Source organism: Anas acuta, chromosome 2 (assembly GCF_963932015.1).
Source record: "Anas acuta chromosome 2, bAnaAcu1.1, whole genome shotgun sequence".
Taxonomy (NCBI): Eukaryota; Metazoa; Chordata; class Aves; order Anseriformes; family Anatidae; genus Anas; species Anas acuta.
In genome coordinates this window covers 108,309,520-108,331,056 of record NC_088980.1, presented here as the reverse complement: position 1 = coordinate 108,331,056, position 21,537 = coordinate 108,309,520, and the positions used below count along the sequence as shown (strand labels likewise).

At 44.3% G+C, this 21,537-nt stretch overlaps 1 protein-coding gene across 10 annotated transcripts in view; it reads right to left on the bottom strand.

The window, feature by feature from the left end:
* Positions 1-6,455: 6,455 nt before the first annotated feature.
* The window catches only part of MTCL1 (microtubule crosslinking factor 1), a 104,732-nt gene continuing 89,650 nt past the window's right edge, over positions 6,456-21,537 (bottom strand). For 4 of the 10 annotated variants that reach the window (XM_068671608.1, XM_068671603.1, XM_068671611.1 and 1 more), the window contains 4 exons: positions 19,888-20,193; positions 17,236-17,267; positions 14,366-15,926; positions 6,456-7,716 (listed from right to left, as the gene is read on the bottom strand). In XM_068671608.1, the coding sequence (XP_068527709.1) occupies positions 7,507-7,716; positions 14,366-15,926; positions 17,236-17,267; positions 19,888-20,193 (2,109 nt within the window). In that variant the 3' untranslated portion in view covers positions 6,456-7,506. Of the gene's footprint in view, positions 7,717-10,753; positions 10,812-14,365; positions 15,927-17,235; positions 17,268-19,887; positions 20,194-21,537 lie in introns of all 10 variants that reach the window. The other 6 variants (XM_068671610.1, XM_068671612.1, XM_068671613.1 and 3 more) reach the window with 2 other exon arrangements.

Here is a 21,537-nt window from a genome sequence, read left to right as displayed (position 1 = left end):
TCACTGTCCATTTAACTTATCTTTAAAGCTCTGTATTGTATTTATCTTCTTAATCTGAGTTGAGCTTTTATGCACAAAGGCTGTTTAAGAAAGGGGGAGCAAACACTACGTGGTGACTCAGCTCTTTAATTTCCAAAGACCATCTTTGCAGTAGTCTGGGGTTAAAAGTTGAGTGATGCTGATATGGGATAGGAAGAGATGCTGAGAGGTGTGGAAAAGTTCAGCCAGTCTGCTTTAGTACTGGTCTGAAGAACACCTCCTCTGTCATGTTTTGGGAAAGGCCATGTTAGACACCATGCAAAGGCTCTGGTTTTTAGCCCTGTATATATACATACATAGAATAGAGAGTCCTAAAAATAGGTATAAAAGCATATAGCAGACTTTCTCCTTTAAAGATAGATATCATAGAATCACAGAATATCCGGAGGTGGAAAGGATTCACAAGGATCACTGAGTCCAACTCCTGGGTCCCCAAAGGACCACCCAAAAAAATCAGATTATAGGTAAACAGATAGATAGTCAGATACATCTTTATCTGTCTTTCTTTAGGAGCCTGTTTTCAAAATATACATTTGATCCTGTTATCTTCAGTGACTGTATCAGCTGTTTGTAAGTGGTTGCTCTTTAGCCTACGTACTTTTAGTAAGATTAAATACTCAGTGTGTTGCCTGGTGTATTCTACAGTAATACTTGTGGAGGTCTTGCCTCTAGGCAGCTGGCAATGAACTTTCTGCATGTATTGCATTATTTTCTGTTTAAACAATAGTTTCCAGGCTGTAAGTTCTGTGTCTGCACTGCAGTATGCACTAAGGCTAATCAGTTCATCTCTCAGTGTTGTCTACTGCCCTGACAAGAGACTAAAATCATTGCAGGCCTGCCCCAATAGATGCCAAGGTTAAAAATGTCTCATTGTTTCTTCAGATTAGTTGTTCTCTGCTCCAAGACTGATGCAGGCTTCAGAGAAGTGCGTGCGAATTTTTAAACTAGATTTTACTGCGTGACCTGACTCCCACAGTAAGAAGTATTTCCAAATATCCAATGCTTTCTGGTATGTAGGTCACAGTAAATTTAGTTAACTTGCTAAGTAGCTCAAATGATAATTTAATTTTGGGGTAGGTTTTAATTTTTTTTTCATTTCATTCAGGTCAAAAGTGGCCTCAGGTGACAGTGGGCTTGTTCCTTCCTTTACTCTCCATCCTGGCTCCATCTGGGTTTCGGAGTCGCCTCTGCCTAACCTGAAGAACCAGCACCGGAGGGATCCTCCACGCTGGCTTTGGGGTGGTTTCAGGTTAACTCACTCAGCTGGGAGAAACCAGAAAGCCTGGTGGTGAGGCCAGCTTCACAAACTAGTTCTGTCACCGGCAGCCAGGGTTGGCTGAGCAGGGTTTATAGCAGAGGGTCCGCAGTGGGTGGAGGTTTTCCCGGTTCTCCAGGAAGGATTAACGTGAGTTATGAGGCTGCTAATCACTTATCCCAGAGCCCTTCCGACCGGGAGCTCAGACAGATTCTGCTAAGCAGGGCAATGCTGCTACTAAATTATTTAGCTCTGTGCTGGGGGGATGCACTAATTATTTGCTGAGTAAAAGTAACCCATGGACAGGGGGAGATGATTAATGTCGACATGTTATACTATAAAGCTGCAGGTGCTGAAGAAATAATTCTGCTTCTGTTCTTGATGTGCCAAAGGTTGTATAATTGGGGAAATGGTGTCCCACCATCCCCCCTCCATTGGGCATCACTCTGCTCTTCAGGACGTCACCACTTGGTGGGTTGGTCTGACAACTGGAGGGCTTGTTTGACAAATGCAGTAGAGAACAAGCTCCATCAGCTTTGGGTTTTCCTGCCAGTCAAAGGGGCTGATTTTGGGAGACACTATCAGTGCCATAGGCAGATGAGGTCTATAACCTTGTGAGGCCTCCCATACCACAGCAAAACTCAAGGCTTGCTTCTGCCAAGGCATGTTTCCAGGCCTGTTCTCAGGGAAAGCAGCATCAGGCCTGTTATTTACCAATAAAGATAAATACTGGGTCAGATGCTGGTTTCCAGGGGTTAATTCTGTTGTTTCTGACTTGTTATTGATGTTTTCTTCCCAGCTACCTCATTACACTACCACCTTATAAAAAACTGTGTTTGCTTTTTTTTTATGACTACGCATCCATTCCTATTTGTAAAACATTTTAAATGCCTGTACAACATGACAAATTCAACTTGCATTTTACGTGCAAGGAGTGAAGCTGTGGTGTTGTCAGAGGCATCACAGATTGAAGGGAACGCCGATAATTTGTGAAGCCAGGGCTTTGATTTTGCCTAAGAAGTGATTTCCATGACAAACCACAGTGACATTGTACTAAGAAAATACCCTCTCAAAAGTCTTCGGTTTTGTCATGGAAATAGCTGTGACAAAATCATGGCCTTCATTGTTCTTCCTCTCATTCATATATGCAAAGTGGATTTTTTTTTTCTCCTGTCCTACTAATACAATGTGCAGAAAATCTAGCAAAGAACAACACAACACATGACTTCTCTAAGACAAAGTCAGGAACGACGGCCCTATTTTAAAGGCACACAGTCTGGATCCATAGGCAGAGGCTTGTGATGAAAGCTCCCCATGTGTCTAAGTTACCTAAGACTCTTACATGAGAAGGAAATCGATGAGAATTATGTTCTTAATTGCCTAAGCATTGCCATAGCATTACTGAGAATAGCATTACAATTCTCGGTAGCCAAAATATATGGATGTATATAATATATGGATGTATATAATATATGGGGTAAACTATGTGGATGACTCCTCTCCTCTGTAACACCAGTGGCAACTTTTTCAGCAACCCAGAATTGTGCCCTGCTGCCTGGTATTGCAGGATCTGGTATTTTGGAGCCACTTTGTTTCCAACCAAACCCATCAGGAAGATGTGCCCGCTGAGCAATGCCTTTGGGATGAGCCTGTCCACGTGCCCTTTCCTCTCTCTTCTGCAGCCTGATGCAGAGGGATCACAGCAGGGGAGAGAGGCAGGAGGAGGATGGGGAGAGTACCAGGGTCCATGGCAGTTTCTGTGTATACCTAATCTAAAGTCTTATTGTAAGGATTAAAACATCCAATTACGGTATTAAAAAAAAAATAAATCAAAGGATTTAACAAGACAAACCAAAATTTACTGTTGTTGGCATTTAATAGGATTCACATTGCGTAGCCTAGCAGCACTTTTCCCTTTCAGTGCAGTATCCGCTTACGCTGTTCAACCAGACTTACTGCCACCAAGAGACATATAAAACTCAGTACCCAAACTGCATTTTTTCTTCTCATCCAGATATCCATATGCCTGCAGCTGCTGAGAACACTGGGTTTTATTTATTTATTTTCCGTGACCTTATCTCCTCAGATCTCAGCCTGTCACCCCAACACCAGCTTGAGGACGCAGGTGGCCTTTGTCCAGCTGAGCGCCGGGGGGCATTTCTGCCACCCACCCCTTGACCTCCTGCAGCTCCAACCTACAGCTGATGGCTGCAGACCAGGGGGCTCTGAGGAGGTGCTTCAGGTCTGTGCAGCCCCAGCCCTACCAAGCACGCTCAGGATTTCTCTCACCAGTTTCTCCTGGGATGCCAATATTGGCTGGAGCCTCCAGAAGGTATTTGTACACCTGAAAAACAGAAAAAAAAAAAAAAAAAAAAAAAAGGAAAAAAAAAAAAAGGTCATCCTGAGCCACATATGGTGATATTTTTTTAATTCTAGAAACATCTATAGCAGGGCAGTAATCTCTCTCTCACTCTGACCTGAAGGCAGTGTGTCTCATCCTCCTGCAAGATGGATAAGAAGATGATAAACAGGGACGGGAAGCAGACTTTGCTCAAAGCCATTAAGCCTCTGCAGAAAGCAGGCTGGGCTATGTGGAGACTGAAGACATTAGCTGTCATTTCATATGAAAATTATATGTACTCAGTGGCTTAATAGTACTCTGGCAGGTTGCAGTGATTTACATCAAAGGAAGTCAAAACAGGCGAACAGGGAGCAAACAAGAGATGCTGGTGCCTCCAAAGAGAGCACGAGGGAGCTCGATGGCTCCAGATACTCAAGAAAGGGGGAAGACGCATGCCTTGGGGTACCCTGTGTGCACGGGGGGTTCCTCTGCACAGAGGGAAGGGGTGATGGGGAAGGATGGTCCAAGCCCAAGCTACAGCTCCCCCAGATGCCAGCTGGCCTGGGAGGGATGCTGTGGATCGCAGTCCTCTCCGGGTGCCCGGTTGTGTTGCAGGACCAGGTGATATCCCAAGGCCATCAGCTCCGGCGCCACAAACCCCTGGGTGAAATCCAGCTATATCTCTTTCAGCCTCATCAGGCGAAGCTATGGCAGAGGCATTCACATCCCCTTAAACTAATTTGTGTGGCAATCTTCAAGGCTTCTCCTGCCCTGATTATTCATGAGGTAATAATTCAGCTACCCCACAGACACTGAGTGAGCCACAGACCTTCTGAAAAGGCTTTCTATTTTATCTCAGAAGCTTTTAAAATAACCTCAGATGGACTATAGGCCCATTATTTATTTTATGATTTATGTTAGTAATTATGGAATGTGATGGAGTAATGGGAGGGGGAAAAAGCCCCCAACCCCACCAGCTGCAACAGCGGAAGATAAAAGCCCTGGTGTTTCCAAAGAGCCAGTAGAAACATGTGATATTTTTGATGTCGCTGTTTTTGCTAATTAGACTAGAAAGGAACTTATGTTTAATTAATGTGATTCTTTTTAAGATCATCCACAGAATTTCTATTTGTGCTAAACCTCCTCCCTGCTATGTGCTGTTGAGCTCTTGCTTCAGCAATCCCTGCTCTTTCATAAGCAGTTTACCTGTCAGGCCACAGGCAGCTGCTTATCCTCATATCCCTTCCTATTTCGGGATGGCCAGCAGCTAATTCTCCAGGCTGGGGTATTCTTGATTTGAAAGGCAAATGCCATTTCCTGGTATCAAAGCTACAAATCAGCCACCTGAATTTTCTTCTACATCATTAAAAAAAATTACAGCTGTCAAGAAGCAGAACAGCAATTCTACTGGCTGGTGACTAGCACTGCTCCTTCATTTGCAACTTTAAGTCGCTTCATCTAGGAGAAACAGCTTTTAAGGAAGCAGTAAGCTCTCCCCCTCTGTCTTCAAAGCTGCTCCCAGTAATTAAGATTTCGAAAAAAAACAAACAATGATCTTTCATTTGTGGCTTAAGCCTTCTTTAATAACCATTGCGACTCTTCTTTGACCTTCTAAAACAGTTCTTGTGCATGCTTCTCCTTCCCCTCCCAAGCTGAAACTTTGGCATCAGCTCAGCAAAGTGTTGCAGCGAGAAGATTTTCGAACATTAGAAAAATAAGTAGGGTGACTTCCACGTATGATTTTAAGGTCCATACCTGGGGAAGGGTCAACCTAATGCTAATTAAAAATGCTAACAGTGAGGCTTTGAGACATCTGTGAAGGGAATTAGCATGTGATATGACCACTGCTGCTCAAGAGCAGCACTGGACACTGCTTGTTTTGGCTGGGGCACCAGGGCCATTAGACAATAGGACTTTTCAGTCACTGCCTGTCTTGGTAAGGGGCACTTTTCATAATGATGACCCCGTGGTGGACATCTCAACATTGGCTTAATAGCCACTTAATGTCCTAACTGATGTGGGAAAAATAAAACCTCAACCAGCTGCTATTTGGGAGCTGACCCAAGAGCTAGGGAGTTTGTTCTCATCCAGCAGTTGGATTACGGTTCCTAGAAAGCCAGCCACAAGGCAGCGGGACAGGATGCGAGGGACTTATCGCTCGACAGAGCTAACCAGGAAGGCTTCTAGGGATCCCAGATGGTGCTCTTAAATAAACGAGCCGAAGAAAGCCTCAACAAGGGAAATCAAGCGGGAAGAGCCACTTCAGCCGAGGGATAACAACTCAGAGCATTTCTGGGGCTCCCAGAGAAAGCGTGTGGCCAGACAGATGGTACCAGGCAAAACGGATCAGGAGGCCTCCACGCCTTGGGAGGACACAAATTCTCAGCTGCATTCGGTTCTCAATGTTAGCCACCAGTTTTACACAGGCCCTTGGTCTTATCAGTCTCTGTGCACGATGCGGATGAGACATAAACCTGGATTAAGACTGGGTATTTCATATTTTTGACATCATGTTCAGCTTGCTTTTTCTCATTCACACGAACAACTGAAGACAACAAGACATACCTCCTCAGAGGGACTGAAAAGGTTAGTCCTGCTCTCTGTGTGAGCAAGCTGTGTTGCAGAATTCAGTGAGGAAATTAAAAAAAAACCTCCCATGGCCTGCTCCAGTACTTACGTGGCTTTGCCATGGTTTATTTCCTATAAAGAAGCATTCTTTTTTTCCCTTATGAATACAGGCAGAGTTTGAGGGCTCCTTCCCCCAGTTACATGAGCCTGGGAAGTACCATCAGAAATAAACATCATTAAGCACTCAAGCAGTTTGTAAATACTGAGGGTTTTATTTCCACTTCACATGGTCTCCAACAGACTCTTAAACAAGACCAGTTACAAGTCCGTATGCCCAGAGTTCTCAAGGGTTTTCCCCAAAACAAAAGATTTCAGTAAACGCTGTACATAGCCAGTTGAACTGCTAACAATAATTTAAAAACTCGTTTTGTATAGTCAATGCAAGAATACCAACAATAAAAGTACAGTACAGGTAAATTCACAACAATATTACAGTGGAACAGGTTGACTCACATTTATGTGATGGTAGAAGTACAGTAGCAGTATGTACATGCACTAAAGTGCGAGGACCCAGAGGCATGCAAGTCAAGTATCGTAGGTGTATTTTACAGCTAACTCCGTAAGACTTTCTGAGGCTTTCTTTTTTTTTTTTTCTCTCTTTTTTTTTTTTTTACACTTTTACTTGTGTTTACCTGTATTCCCCTCCATCTCAGTTAACACAACTCTAGTGAACTAGCTTAATGGCTTTCTTCACTACTTAAAAGGTATTGCTTCAGACAGTTGAAGCATCTTTAAGAACCTTACGTTTAAAAACTGATAAACGCTGACATTAAAATAGAATAAAATTAACTTAAGACCCTAGTTTTACATGAAAAACAAAAACAAAACCAAAAACGACCCCCAGAACCCCAAACCGAAATCAAAAATGTAACAGTGCAAATATAACCGAAAGGCAGTCAGTATTTGGAGAGAGCGCGAGCACGTATTCAAATTCCCTTAAAACTTAATTTACATTTTATTTTAAATCTTAACTTTATATCATTTTTACCTTTTTTTTTTTTTTTGTTAATATACTGTGTGTAGAAAAGATGGAGACAAAAATAGTTTTCTCAGCTATGAAAAAAAAAAAAGAAAAAATTAAGTTATTACAGGCACATTAACTGTTTCATTCCAGAAACACCTCTGTTTCACAGGTCGGACATTCAGCAGCTGCGTTTGAGAACATTCTTTGACCTCCACAACGGGACCTCCCCTTCGGGCCGCCGGGCGAAGGCCGCTTGGGGTGCCTTTGGCCCGTGGCCGTTCATGCCGGTGGGCCTCCCTGGCCCGGGGTCTCTGCTGGCGGCTCCTTGCCTCCGCTCTCCTCCGAGGAAGTCAGGTCTCCGGTTGACTGCGACTGTGAGGCAGTAGGGGAATGTGAAGCCCATCGGGACGGTGGGCGCCGGTTCGCTGGTCTCTCTGGCCGGGAGAAGCAGGGTTCGAGGGACGGGGCTAGTGCAGAACAAGGCAGTTCCTTGGCAGCCAAGAGAGCAAAACAGAGGTTAGTGACTTGTATTAGAGGCCGTCTGGCTGAGCAAAGAATTAAAAATTTAAAAAAAAATCAAGCTAAATCTAAGCATTTGTCTCATTACAGGACAAAAGCAAGCAGTGAACGTCTTTCTGTGTGTGGGCTCCGGACACCTGCATGTATGTCCATGATTTATGGAACAGACAAGGAGAGAATGAAAGGAAGAGGTCTGGGATGAGCTGAAGCAGCTGACAAACTTCCATTTGCTAACTCTCCTTGTGCTAGAAAGAGAAGAGCTGAAAAAATACATTTGCATGATAATTCAGGGAAATCCACTATTCACTGCATTGATTTAAGTGCTGGCCAGGCATTTGCAAGAGAGGTCAAGATCAACCACTGGCTCCTTTCGTCTGCTTCAGAGTGCAGACTGACTTTCAGGAAAGACTCGTTAGCAGAAAAATAATGACTACAGCACTAGTTATGACCTTCAGCTGGATTAAAGATTCAGATTTCAATTTTACCTCCAGATTTCAACTTCTGGAACATCACTCCTTACTTCTAGTTGCTTTTGCTTGAATTACAGGAATCAGTGATAACGTGTGTTAAAGATGGCATTCACCAAAATGGAGGAAAACTGAACTTTTATTTCTCTACTGGTTTTCCACTGTTCGGGCTTGGTAGCCTGCCTGTGCTACCAGAAACCATCTGCACTTGTGATTTTTCACCCTGGCACTAGGTTGATAATTGCTTCTAGTATTTATGGACTTTGCTCATCGCACAGCTAGACTTCCTGCCTCGCTCTGTATGCTGGCTACATCAAGACAAATGACTGGGGGAGCGAGTCTGTCTTGTAGTGCCAAAGCAAAAATTCTGGATTTCTCTGCACACTTCAGAGTTTATAAAAGCAAATCAGAGGAGTTTGTCAACCTAGAGAACTGCATACACTGAGCAGTCACTGGGTAGTTAAGTAAAAACCTTTCTCAAAATCAGAACACAAGCTGGTGATAAATGGAGAGAGAGATCATAAGCCATACAATGCACAGGACAAGCTCTGGCATGGTAAACCAACAGGAAACAAAGGGAGCAGTAAAACAACACAGTAGGAAGCAACACAGTCAGTGCGGAGTTTCAGACGGAGAAAGGGAATGGGGAATATTGGGTTAGGTAACATGATATGATGGGCAGTGAACAAACACGGTGATATGCCGCCGAACGTCTCGGTTGGACTGGGATGTTACATGACAGAAAGACCAGAGCAGTGGCACTGGAAACGGAGCTTGTGCAGGCGTGTGTGCTTTGGAGAGAGCACCAGAGGTGAAGAAGCCTCCGTGAAGGGTGAGACCTCGGAGCCTTCAGGCAGTGGGCAACCAGCTGGTGCTCAGCAGCTGCCCTCCGCCAGGACAGAGCACCACACCAGGACAGAGCACCACCAGGGCTCATCTGCCCTTGTGGGTGGGCGCAGAAGCTGGGTGGAAGCTTTGGGGCCTACGTGTGGGCCTCTGTGCAGACTCGCCCCCGCCCCGGCCCCTCGCTGTGAGCCCTCGACCCCCGAAACACAAATCGGTGCTAACGAGCAGATCGACTCCGTGTCCTCACTTCACCTGATCCCGCAGAGCCTTGGGGACATACGGGCTGTGAAAGCTGCCACTCAGATTTGTTAAGGGAAATCCATACGGACAGCAATACTTAAAGGCAACACAGCGTGGTGAGGGGAGGCTGTGTGATTTGTGGGCTTTGCCTTAGACTCTTTCTGAGCAGTAGCTTAAAGTGGTATCTTTATAGGGCTGCTTGCTTCTGGCTGCCTCATCCTAGTTTCACAGGAGTAAATGGGAGTCAGCACTGTGATAAAATTCATTTGCACTGCTAACTTCCAGTTGAAAAGAGTCTCTACAGCACTGAATCACAGAATGGTTTGGGTTGGAAGGGACCTTAGGGATCGCCTTGCTCCAGCCCCCCTGCCATGGGCAGGGACACCTCCCACCAGACCAGGCTGCCCAAAGGCCCATCCAGCCTGGCCTTGAGCACTTCCAGGGATGGGGCAGAACCACAGATGTTGGCCAACTTGTCCAGAAAGGCAGGACTAAGCTTGTCCCAGTCTTATCAGTGCTTTGTTTGCCAGGGCGGAGAAGGGACCGGCAGCCCAGCCTCGTAGGCACTGTGTTGGACGCTGAGCGGGTTACCCACCTGCGGATGTCGGCTCTCTCAGAGCATGTTAAGGAGAGCAAGCCATTAAAAGCAAACTGTCGGGAATGGTTTCTGAAATCCCAAATGTCCTCCCTTACCATATGCGGCTGCCATAGCTAGAAATGTTTGGAAAAACCGACATCCTGTGGGTAATTTACTGTGATGGCTGCCTGGGGGCTGGGTGGAGAGGCAGCACTTTTTAGCCTGGATGTGGGAAAGGAGGTTTCAGCTTTAGTCTCTAGCTGCTTCCTAGGCCAGGCTGCCAGCCGCTGTGGCTATGCCTGTATTAATAGATACACAAACCAGGCTGTTTTCTGGCTCTGAGGCTGAGTGCATGGTCACAGCTCCCTCCATCCACTGCAGCAGTCCCAGACAGCTGGCTCTGGCCACAGTGGGGTTGGGAGCAGCTTTATGGTGAAACGTGACCATCAGCCACAGGCTGGTGCTCAAGCCCCTTCCCCAGCCCTCTCCAGCCTCTGCTATGGAGAAGGCATGAGGGAAAACAGCCTGGGGCAGCCAGAAGCCCTGCACAGTAGTGATCCAAAATATAATGCTTCTGTTACATTTTGGGATAATTAGGTGTTTTTGAATTTTGCTTTTTTTTTTTTTTAAAAAAAATGATTTAACCAAAAACCCAACTACACACATTTTGAGTTGTGTGACCTCTCTGGAAACCAAGCATGCTCACAACCCGTGAGGGAACAGCTCGGGCTCCTACCCTGAGGGCTTCCTGACCATCGCATACAAAGGACTACCTGGGGATGCAAGGAGATGTGGTCATTTTATTTCCCTTCATTAACCCACGCGTTCGAAGTGACCGCTTTCGGAAAGCTCTGGAAACAAGGTAGAAAGGACTTACAGCAGTGAGGCAGGCAGGGTTAGAGTCCCCAGGGGGCAGTTAATAAGACAGTTTGGTTCTGGACAGAACAGACAGAAAAGAGAAAGAAAGCAAGTAGGTTGGAAAGAACTGTTTTAATCTTTTTTTTTTTTTTTAAAGTGAAGATTTCATGCCAGCAAGGAAGAAGTCTCCAGATGTTACTACCCACTCAGATCATGTTACCGCTGTGTCAGAGGGAAACTAATAATAAAAGATAAGCCACCAGCAGCAGAAGATTCAGAAAGGAAGGAAGCAAACAAACCAACCCTTCACAATCCTAGCACAGTCTCAGAAGGACATAGCATTAAACAATCCAAACATTTCTATTCAGCAGAGAAAGACATCCGTTATCCTTTGCCAACCATGATTAAGGCTGTGGAAAAACAATGTTACTGTGAAAGAGGAAAAAAACATTTTTTTATTTTTATTTTTTTCCCCTTCGTTTGACTTCAAGAGATAATTTCTGCTTAGGAAATCTCTAACAAGAAAAAAACACACTGATATTTATGTCTCTCAGAAGCCCACCTGAAGGTTTCATGAAAACTCTTTGCCTCACCCCTCTTTCTTCTTCCTACTTAACAGTGACTCTGGAGACTCAAACCACAGCAAAAGCCCTTTACTCCTGGCATCCCCTTTCCTTCCTTGCAACATTCCCCCTCCAACCCTGAATGGTTCAGCTGCAAACGTGCGGCCGCTGCTCTGCCCCGAGGAGCAGAGGACGCCGCAGCTGCCATCTGCGCGGGTCCGTGAGGATGGTCCTCTGGCAGCGCTGTCTTCAGAAGTGGGGCTGAGCCCTCTGTCCAGGACAGTTGTGTAACCTCTGGGATTGACACCCTTGCTAGTTAGAGAAGAGCACTCACACTGCTTTTATGTTACTAGTTAGGTAAAGTTAATCTGCATTTTTCAATGGTAATATTTGTAAATCCCATGATATGCAAGTAAGATAGTGGTTTAGTGCATCAGCAGAATAAGAGACTTCTAGGCTGCGTTGGGTGGATATGAATTTACTTGTAAGCAGCTCTGGGCAAGTTAGAAAATACAGAGTTATTACTACTATGTATGCATATACACTCACACGCACACATACATATGTACGTGAATATATAAATATATATATGAACTAGATTTCATATGGCAGCAGTAATATAAAAGTAAATTGCATAACTGAAGCATCCAGAAGCTCAAATTAAAGAAAAGCCACCAACAGGTGCTCCACACAAGTTTAAAAGTCATTAATATACCATGCTATGCCTGCAGAAAATAAAAGAAGGCGTTCCGTGGTAAGAAGGTCACTTGTCTTGGCCAGAAGCAAACAGGTGATGGGGAAGCAAGAGCAGGGATCTGCAGGAGGGTGGCAAGGGCAGTGCTGACATTGACGCTGCCCTGAGCACAGCCTTGCCTCCTGCTAGATCATCATTTGTTGTTCTGCTGTGCCTTGCTTTGTACAAAATGTGCTAAGTGCAATTTTGGAAAATTGTAATTTGTGCGGCCAGGATAATTCATAAGTAACCTAAGGCATTTGCAGAGTCTAAATATATTTGTGGCTTTGTTTTCAACAGCGAACCCACATTTCATTAAGAACATCTTGTAGAGCTCACATAAGAAAAGCAAAGCCCATCATGCGAATGTTGCCCACCAATTTCCTTCTCAATGCACCTGTGCATCTAGACAGCAGCCTTAACAACTGGGCAAGAGCTACAGGGAAGCGCTAGTCTTAGCTCTGAGGCTTGGAACTCAAAAAATTAGGCAAAAGATGCTGAGAATTCATGAAGAGAGGCAATTTTCTGCCGGGCTGATGGTCAATGAGTTTTTACTAAACAGCATTGACGTAGATCTCTCCATGCATCACACTTAGGTACTGTCGCCAGCACAATTTTGCCAGCAGCAATTTGTGAAGGTGTGGGATGACATCCGTTTACTCATACTTGAAATCTGCTGAGACATTTAAAAGATGCAGGAGGAAATCAAGAATTTTCAGCGGTGCCTTGAAGGCAAAGCTGAGTTGAACCCATAAGAGTACAACACATACTTTCAAATGCAGAATGGTAGTACATGCCCGGTATTGCAAACTAAGGACAAAATACAGAGATGGCTAGACAGAGTGAAACAAATGAGGCTGCTTTCCACTTTAATTCATTCTGAGGTTTGTGCACAAAGCCCACTTTCATTCACTGTTTTTTATCATGTGCATGTGGTTTCTTTTTTATATGTGCAAACTCCCTTATTTACATCTGTTTAAACAGCTTATAGGGAATATATCCTCAGCTTTGGATGCTCTGTTAGGCAAAAAATGATTGTGTCCTCTCAACAGCACCTACAAAAGAGGAACAGATCATGCCCATTGCGAACAAGCTGCTAGCGCAAGGCAAACTGCAGAACAAAAGCCTCAGTGCTCAGGTTCCCACAAATCCTTCAACACAAATGTTGACGAAGGAAATGGGTTTTGTACATTCCCTTGAGGCTATGAGGCAAGAGTGGTAGGAGCAAACCGAGGCAGCATGTCTGGGGCACATGGGGGTCAAGGAGGAGCAGCTGCCTGGTGGCTGGGACCCCCCTGCAACACCAGGATGCTAAATGGACAGCACGGGGCTGAGGGGCTGGGGGGGTCTCCTGCCCCGGTTTTGGGGAACACCACCGACCAGCAGGCTGCATGCCATTTCTGTGCTGTGCCAGGACAGCAGGCACCGGTAAGTGCTGGGAGTAACTTGGCTTCTCCAGGCCTTCTCAGGGCAACGCTCTCTCAGGCACAGAGGTTCACCAGAAACAGGCTTAGACACTGGTAACTGGAAGAGCTTTTGTCCACCATTACAACCCGTTTATGGTTGCTTGCTGTAGCACGTTACTGTAAATGAAGATCTGACCCCTGGTGCCTGGGCACACCTGCTGAGACAGATGATGACCATTACACTTTTGACAGTGCAGCAAAATATCAATAAAGAGTTCTTAAGCACTAAATAGGGTAGTCGGATAGTGCTTAGGCTAGCCGATTATCTTTTTGTTTCTTTCCTTGCTTTTTTTTTTTTTTTTTTTTTTTGTGAGGCACCAACAGTCAATACCAAATTTCATGCCATTTAATCACATTTGCAAACCACAGCCAAACTTACTCAGATACATCCAGAAAAGTTATGATGAAGGCCCTGAAGCTTAGGTTCAGGGTATTTATTGTAGTGGCTAATTTTCACACAAACTTGCCATCACCCACTCTTGTGTAGGAGAAAGAGCCTACCTTTCCATCCAGCATAAAAGAGACATTTACTCAGACCTAGAGTCCCTAGAACATCTGTTAGGTGTGGTGTGTTTTGTAACAAAAACCCTTATCCCAGTCTTTCAGGGGAGAACCATCTTTATCCTGTAAAGGACAAAGCTCTTCTGATGCTTTCAAGACCGATAAGCTGTCAGGATAGAAACTCAATTCTTTAATCAGTTCTTCAGTGACTAATCCAATAGTTTCATGACTGGGACTCGCTGGTGGTACCACAACAGGACTAGGATACTTTTTGTAAACACTCAGTAGGACTGTAAGACATCTCATAATGCATTTGTTCAAAGAAGAGTGCATTTAGCTATAGGAGGAAAAACAAACAAACTCATTACCTCTATGGACCCTGGATCTACTTTGACAATTTCTCCTGTGCTGTTGTCATTGCTAAGATTTGGTGGGCTGTGGGAAGGTAGCCTTCTCTCTTCTTTTAAGGCATGCTCCAAAAGTTTCTTATTCAAGATCCTGGCAGCATTTTCTGTAAGTGTATACCCTGGAGGAGCAGATAAGTCCTGCCTGATACTCGTCACCTCAGTCCCATCTTCCTTTTGTGTCTCTGTACCCAAACGGAGAGGACTGGGTGACCTGCCACGGGCATTTGTACATGGCTCCTGCACCGGGCCCAGTTCAGGTCTGGGTTCTGCTGACCTGGATCGGCTGCTAGACCTGGGGCATTTTTGGAAGGTCTCGTGAAAGATGGGGCTATGGTCAATAATGTTGAACAAACTGGAGAGGCCATCGTTGATAGTGGTATGGACAGGACTCTCCCTTGTAGTAGTTGATCTAGCCCAAGCGGACTCACTGAATCCTTTCTGAGGTGTGCCAGGCAAAGTCCGGTTATTTGGCTGGTCTGATTTGGGAAGGATTTTTCTCTGCAGCTTTGGGGAGCCGTATTTGGGGGAACAGCATGTGCGTTCAAACTTAGCCTGCACTTTTTCAATGACAGGGGTCACTTGCCTGCTTCTTAGGCTTCTGGATGGTGAGGAGACAGGCGTGGACCCCCCCTTTGGTGTCAGACACTTGTGTGGACTGCTGGTGATACTGCGCAGGGTTTCTGTCTGCAAGCCAACACTGATGGTCTGGGTGGTCTGCGTCCCTGTTGTTCTCATACCATTGGTTTGACACGCGGTGTCCTTAAACTGAGGCTCTGCTGAATTAGAGTTGGAGCGTATTGCGTTCCTGACAGAGAAAGCTACCTCCTTCATATCGTCACTCATGTTTTTGGACATCTCCAAGCTGTGCAAGGGTGAGGCAAAGCCCACGGTAGTGCAAATAGGACGTTCAATGGGATGAAGACCACTCTCCAGAAAATCCTTATGATGTTTGGCCAGGTCACAAGACCATCTTCCAAACATATCCGAGGAAGCACCTTTTGTCTCAGCAACGTTCCCCATAGCTTTGGTCATAGAAAACAAGAAGTCTGGCTCAACCTGGCTTTTCCCCTCACTTCCAGCTATCACTGAATTATCAAACCTACGGACCACTGGTGGGCTGTGAAAGACCCGAACTCCCATTTTTTCGGTGACACCGTGACTCCTCATTGGCTGCTTCTGGCAGTGCTCCGGGCTGGTCATGGTGTTGGTGGTCATGGTGACACTGGTGGTGAGGTACCACGAGGAGGCCTGGAAGGGATCTGAAGCCGGATCGTTCCCGGCTTTCCCAGTTTCTGTCCTTTCTGCCCACCCTTCTGCAGGCTTCTCGGTGGCCCCAACGTGATTTCTAGTGCTACTGTAATCCCAGGTCTTGTTGAACTCCTCGATGTACTTCAGATCATCAGGAGACAAGGGAGGGGTTATGTCGTCTTTGCTGCTGGAGGAAGGCAAGTTTTTTTCTGGTAGAAATGGAGAAATGTCCATCAAGCGCTGGAATTCGGACATGGAAGAAACGGACATGGCCCTGCAGAGAGGAACACAAGAATGTCAGTCACAGCCTTGGAAGCTCTCACAGAACTACCACTTTCAGCAGAAAACTAACTCAGAAAACTCAACTTCTATCTGCTTATATACAAAATCGTTTTATCCCTCTTGTTTTTTAAATAGCTGGGAAATGTAAGCATTCCTGATGCGTCATTAAAAGTACCAAATGGTTTATTAATGGCTCTTAATTTACTGCGTTCTCATAGGTTACTGCTGGGCAAACGTCTGAAATATGCAGCAGTAGGATGCATTTCAGAAATATATTATTCACAGAAAATGAGTCTTTGTGACAATATGAGGCACACTTTTCAAAGGAAGTACAGAGTATTTCTGGCTTGCTGTGAAATCAGCAAGTCTACCCCCACTCCTGAGATTGCTCGGGCTGCACAGCTGGTGTCCCACAGCGGTGTGGGACCTCCAGCCTAGAGGCCTGGCCTGGTGAGTTGAGCTCATGTTATACTTCAACAAAAGGGAGTCTCTATGTGATAACGCTGGATTCTTGGCTTTCCCACACTTCGCTAGTTTGTACAAATCACAGACATTCAGCTGAGTCACCCTACTGCTTCGCTATAAGAAAAATCAACACAGAACCTTTCTGCGTGGCACTACTTAAAAATGTAAATGAGTATAGTTATGAGAGTCAGCTCAATGAGGTCTCCAAAGCTGGATGAGGATTCAGTAAGTGGTGATTTTCATACAGCAGTATTCTGGAGGATACAGTAAAATCACACTGTGAGATTTTAATCAAGAGCATCAGCTGCAGAACTAGAGTGAAAGAGAATCTCCTATTCAGATGCTCTAGTTTGCATCTGGAGACAATCTCAGAGAGCATGGGCTGGATCCCTTTGGGATGAACAAGCTTTCCAGAAGCACAGTAAAAGCACTCTAGGTTTAGGTGGGCATTCAGCCCACAGGATCAGACCAGAACTAGTGCAACGTAAAGCATCTCAAACATGTAGGAGCGTGATGGGTCCTCAGCACCAACTACATGTATTTTTCTCTAGATATTGATGCCTACAGGCCTGTACTACTTGCCAACACAGACACAATTTTGTGCACTCTCAGAGGGTTTGATCTTTGTGCATCGCAGCAGAATGTGGCCCACGTTAATCAGAGTAGAACAGAAGCATATTGAGACAAATTAATCCCTGGGTAAATCCATTAATCTGGATTGCAGGCTGATTAGGAGGTGGCACAGCTATGCCTAGGGTCTGTGGTTTGGGCACAAGAGAGCCGGGACTCCGGTGGCTGAATATTTGCTGTTTTTTTTTCCTGTAAGTTTTATTCACCTTTGAAGATTTCCTTTATGTGTTTCTTCCTCCTGAAGAAAAACAGAAACAAACAGTCATTTCTGAACCTGTTTGTGGCTTTAACTTGTGGGTGTTTTGTCATTCACTTGCAGGTAGTTCCACCAGGTATGTCTGTCTTTAAAAAGCATCTTGCTCCTTGATAAGAAATCTTAAATTGCCTGTGGGAATACTCTTTCCTTTGCACGTAGGCGGCAAAGTGGTCAATCCCATTAGGACAACAGCCTGAGCAGGGTAAAAGCCTTTATGCCAAATCTAGGATAGCCTTGAACTTGTACATGTGGAAAAAAAAACATTCGCAGCTCACTTCCATTTGTGATTGCCAAAACCAGCACACCCCTGCAATCACAAATGGAAGTAAGCTGCAACTGGATTTTTTCCACAAGTACAATGTATTGTTTTGGACTACATATTTGTGAGTGAATTCATTCCATGGAGTTAATCTGCTTTATGTCAGAGGCCTAGCTGTGCTGAAATAAGAGATAAAAAGCTGGTCTTTTGACATAAGATTTCATTGTATGTTCTCTAGGAACTAACAAATGGCACCAGTTGAAACTCATTAAGCTAGCTTTATTAAATGTGTGGGAAGACTATTACTTGTTTCATAGGGGGAATACCTACGGTTTGCTAATGGCATTAAGATGTTTTTATGGCAATTGCTTCCCTGTGACAATCCCATAATTAGTTGTTGTGTGTGTGTTTTTTTTTAACAGACACATCTGAAGCAACTGCTCTGCGGTCACTGTTTTTACCGTTTATATTTCTCATAAAATAGGAAATATAAAATAAGATCAGGAACCAAAAGAGTATTAGTACCTATTATTGTTATTCAAGCTCATGAAATCATGTACATTAGCAACACCAAAGTGTATTTCACATTATGATTATTCTAAAAGAGCACTGTTTCATGTGGCAAGTGCCTTTCTGGTATTTATCGAGAGTCAGGGAAAAAATAGGAGTTTTAATCTGGTGTAAATCTGTTGGCTTCAGTGGAGAGATTATAGAGTACATTTGACCTAACTGAATGGAGAATCAGGCTGAAGGCTGGATTGACTTTACTACAATTAGTACCACAAAGAAAATACAGTGGCGAGGAATAGTCAGCAGGCTGCAATTGCCTCTGTGCATCCTCAGTAAATCTATTCATTAAACTCTAATCAGTTTTGCTTGAATAAACCTAGTGAGGCGAAATGACTTTGTACGCGTTTCACCAAAGCATGCTCTGAAGGGAAGAAGCTGTGCAAATATAACCAAGGACCTAATTTTGCTGCCAACGCTTTTGTCAATGGTGGCAATGTCTGAAAATGGAAAGCATCTAGAGAGATCTCCATTCTTAGCTACAAGACTGAATTTTAAGTAAAGAAAACAGCAATCAGAATTAAACATAAAACACAGATCCCTGACAATGCTATCTGATAGAATCCACGTATTTCACTGAGCACTTGAATGTGTATGAAATAAACAGCTGAGAAACAATAAACACAGAATCCCACATTGCTCCCTATACATTTGACACTGGAAAGAGGAAAGTCTAATTGGAGCATGCATGTACCTCCATCTACCTAAAATGTAAGAACTGCAACCACATTCCTTGCCTTTCTTATTTTTTTTCTCTTCTTTTTCCCAAAGAATCTGATTTCCCAGTCCTGTAGCTAATGAACAATGCTATCTCTGAAAGAAATGCTTGGGTCAAGTTTTCACAGGCTTGCATGTTCAAGCCAAGGCACACTGATGAAACTTTGTCACACCTACAGGGAGTTTGAGATCTGACTTGCTGACAGACTTTTTTCCAAAGTGGCCAAATTTTCAAGCCTGAGTACACAGGTACATCTTAGACTGGAAAGTCTCTGCTTCTCTATTAGCTATAATGTGTCCACCCAAGCAGACCTGTCATGCTCAGAGCACAGGCCAAATGTCTAACCCATGTGCACAGATCTGAATTTTCAGTCCAGAAGAAAATACTCCAAACTTGCACTTGGTAAACAGCAAGCAGCATGCTGCCCGCTTGGTAATTTTAACTTCCAGAGCTCTCACAATGCATCTTGTTCTGTAACAACCCCAAACAAAACAGACCCAGGTAAACTAAGTGTGTTGTACAGATTTTAGCAGCACACAGACTACATTCACTATGGTCAACAGCATCTTTTAGCACTGTGTTTTGGATCTTTGTATCCTTATGGTGTATGCTTTGCTGATGAAGAACAATTTTATTTTTTCAACATCTCATCTCACATACTCATCCTAATCTATTGAGGAGCAACCACAATAGAACAATGTGAAGTACTTCTCTGCAGCACTTAATTCCTTACTAGCCCATGTTTCTATATATATGTAGGTATTTGCAGCTGGATGAGACCTTCTAAGCCAATATATATATCTAATATAGTACCTAATATGAATGGCCAGCATGTGAGGTAATTTTTGGGACCCTTAGACTGGCTCCCAGTTTCTCCTGTGATTGGCATCAGTCTAATCAGCTCATAACAAGGGACAAACCACATCAATACCAAATTTACTGCTGGATAGCTGCAAAGCATTGACCTTGACGCAGTATCTCACTTCTAGAGCACGAATGCTGTGCAAACTGTGACACAAGAGACAACATGCAGGCTTGATAAAAGTTAGAGTGCATACTTCTGTTAATCCAGTAAAGAATTTCTCCCGCTCCAGCTGCCGGGAGCGGTGTTCCTCCGACTCATCGGGAGAATCGAGGGACAGCGACTCCAGGAAGAGGTTTTCTGTGGCGCTGCACCGGTCGCTCTCCTTCAGCTTGGACAGTGACCGGTCATCAAACTGAATGGCATCTGAGTCGGAGTAGGATCTTGATCCCATCGGGCGAGGCACGTGAAGGTTCCCCTGGGTCGTAAATGGGCGCAGGTTGCTCTCCTTCTGGTCACACAGAAAGCTCCCTCCTCTTCGTGGGCTCACTTCTTTCTGAAGCTGAAAACAAGGCAAGTTGGAAGGATCAGCAATTATTCATGTAGCCTATGGCACCCTGCATTGCTCATCCTTCTCCCGGAGCAAGGCACGCGTGGCCTGGGGAGACAACGCTGCATGCCGCTGGGCTGCCTGAGGTCACCGCCTGGCTCCAGGCATGGCGGGTTTGCTCTCTTGGCCCTTTCACAACAAGACATGTATTAAGGACTTGGATGCTGTTACTCAGAGGATTTCAAGTGGTTAAATACATATTTAATTTTGCTTGTTTACGCCTATATGTATACATATATACGCTCTGTATATATACACACAAAATCATGTGTCTGCTTGTAATCTGATTTTTAAAGAAACAAATCAACACTGTTGTTTAAAAGCAATCTTGACATAAGATCCTAAAGCAAAACAAGTAGAAGCTCAAATAAGGGTGAGTGATTTTGAGTTTCATCAAAATATACACAAACTTTCTTCTGGTCAGCAATATAAGGATTGCACTTTCATGTATATCACTCACCTTGTTTCCGGAGGGGGAAAATCCCTCTTAACAAAACACAAAAGCTTTGTCTTCATGGTGGTCTAGGCCTAACACAGAGCTAGAAAGTTGACTATTTGTAATAATAGAATTATCAAGGGGATGAATTAGGCATGCAAAGCACATTAGAAAAAAATACATATTTAATAGAAGGGCCATCAAAGCTATTAACTCTACACTTTAGAAAAACTGGACAGAGAGACATTGAACCACTGCTGAAATTGAACTTCTGTCAGTCTTAAAATAAGGCTATGTGATCAGCTTTTCCTTTAATTATGAATATAGCAGGTTAAGTGAAGTGAGTGACATTTTCAAATACAATGAAAGACAGCAGGAATCCGATAAATAATTCTGATGCTTTGCGAGAGCAGCCTGCTAAGGTTACTGGCAATAACCTGCAAAGGCTAGTCATTTCCTGGGATCCTGGGGACTGAGGACCTCCTACAAAACATGCTTTTAATGCTGCTGCTTGTGTATGGAAAAAAATCAATGGGCATCACATTGCTTAATGTAGATCAAATGCAGATTTTAGGCCAGATCCTATATTACTAAATTTTCACTTGGGCTGAAGTCAGTTAGATTTTTAATTGATTCAGGCCTACAAGAAGGGGAAAACATCTTTAGTGTTTTGCTCATTATACACAAAATCTGAAACAGTTTTATTAAAAGGAGCTTACTTAGGAGTCCTATAAAGGTAGGGGTTGGAAGGTATATCTGAAGAGATCCCAGAGTCCATTTCCCAGCATATGGGCAGGACCCAAAGCAAGGAGAAATGGTAATTGCACATTGTTGGTGTATACAGATCCACATGCAAGCCA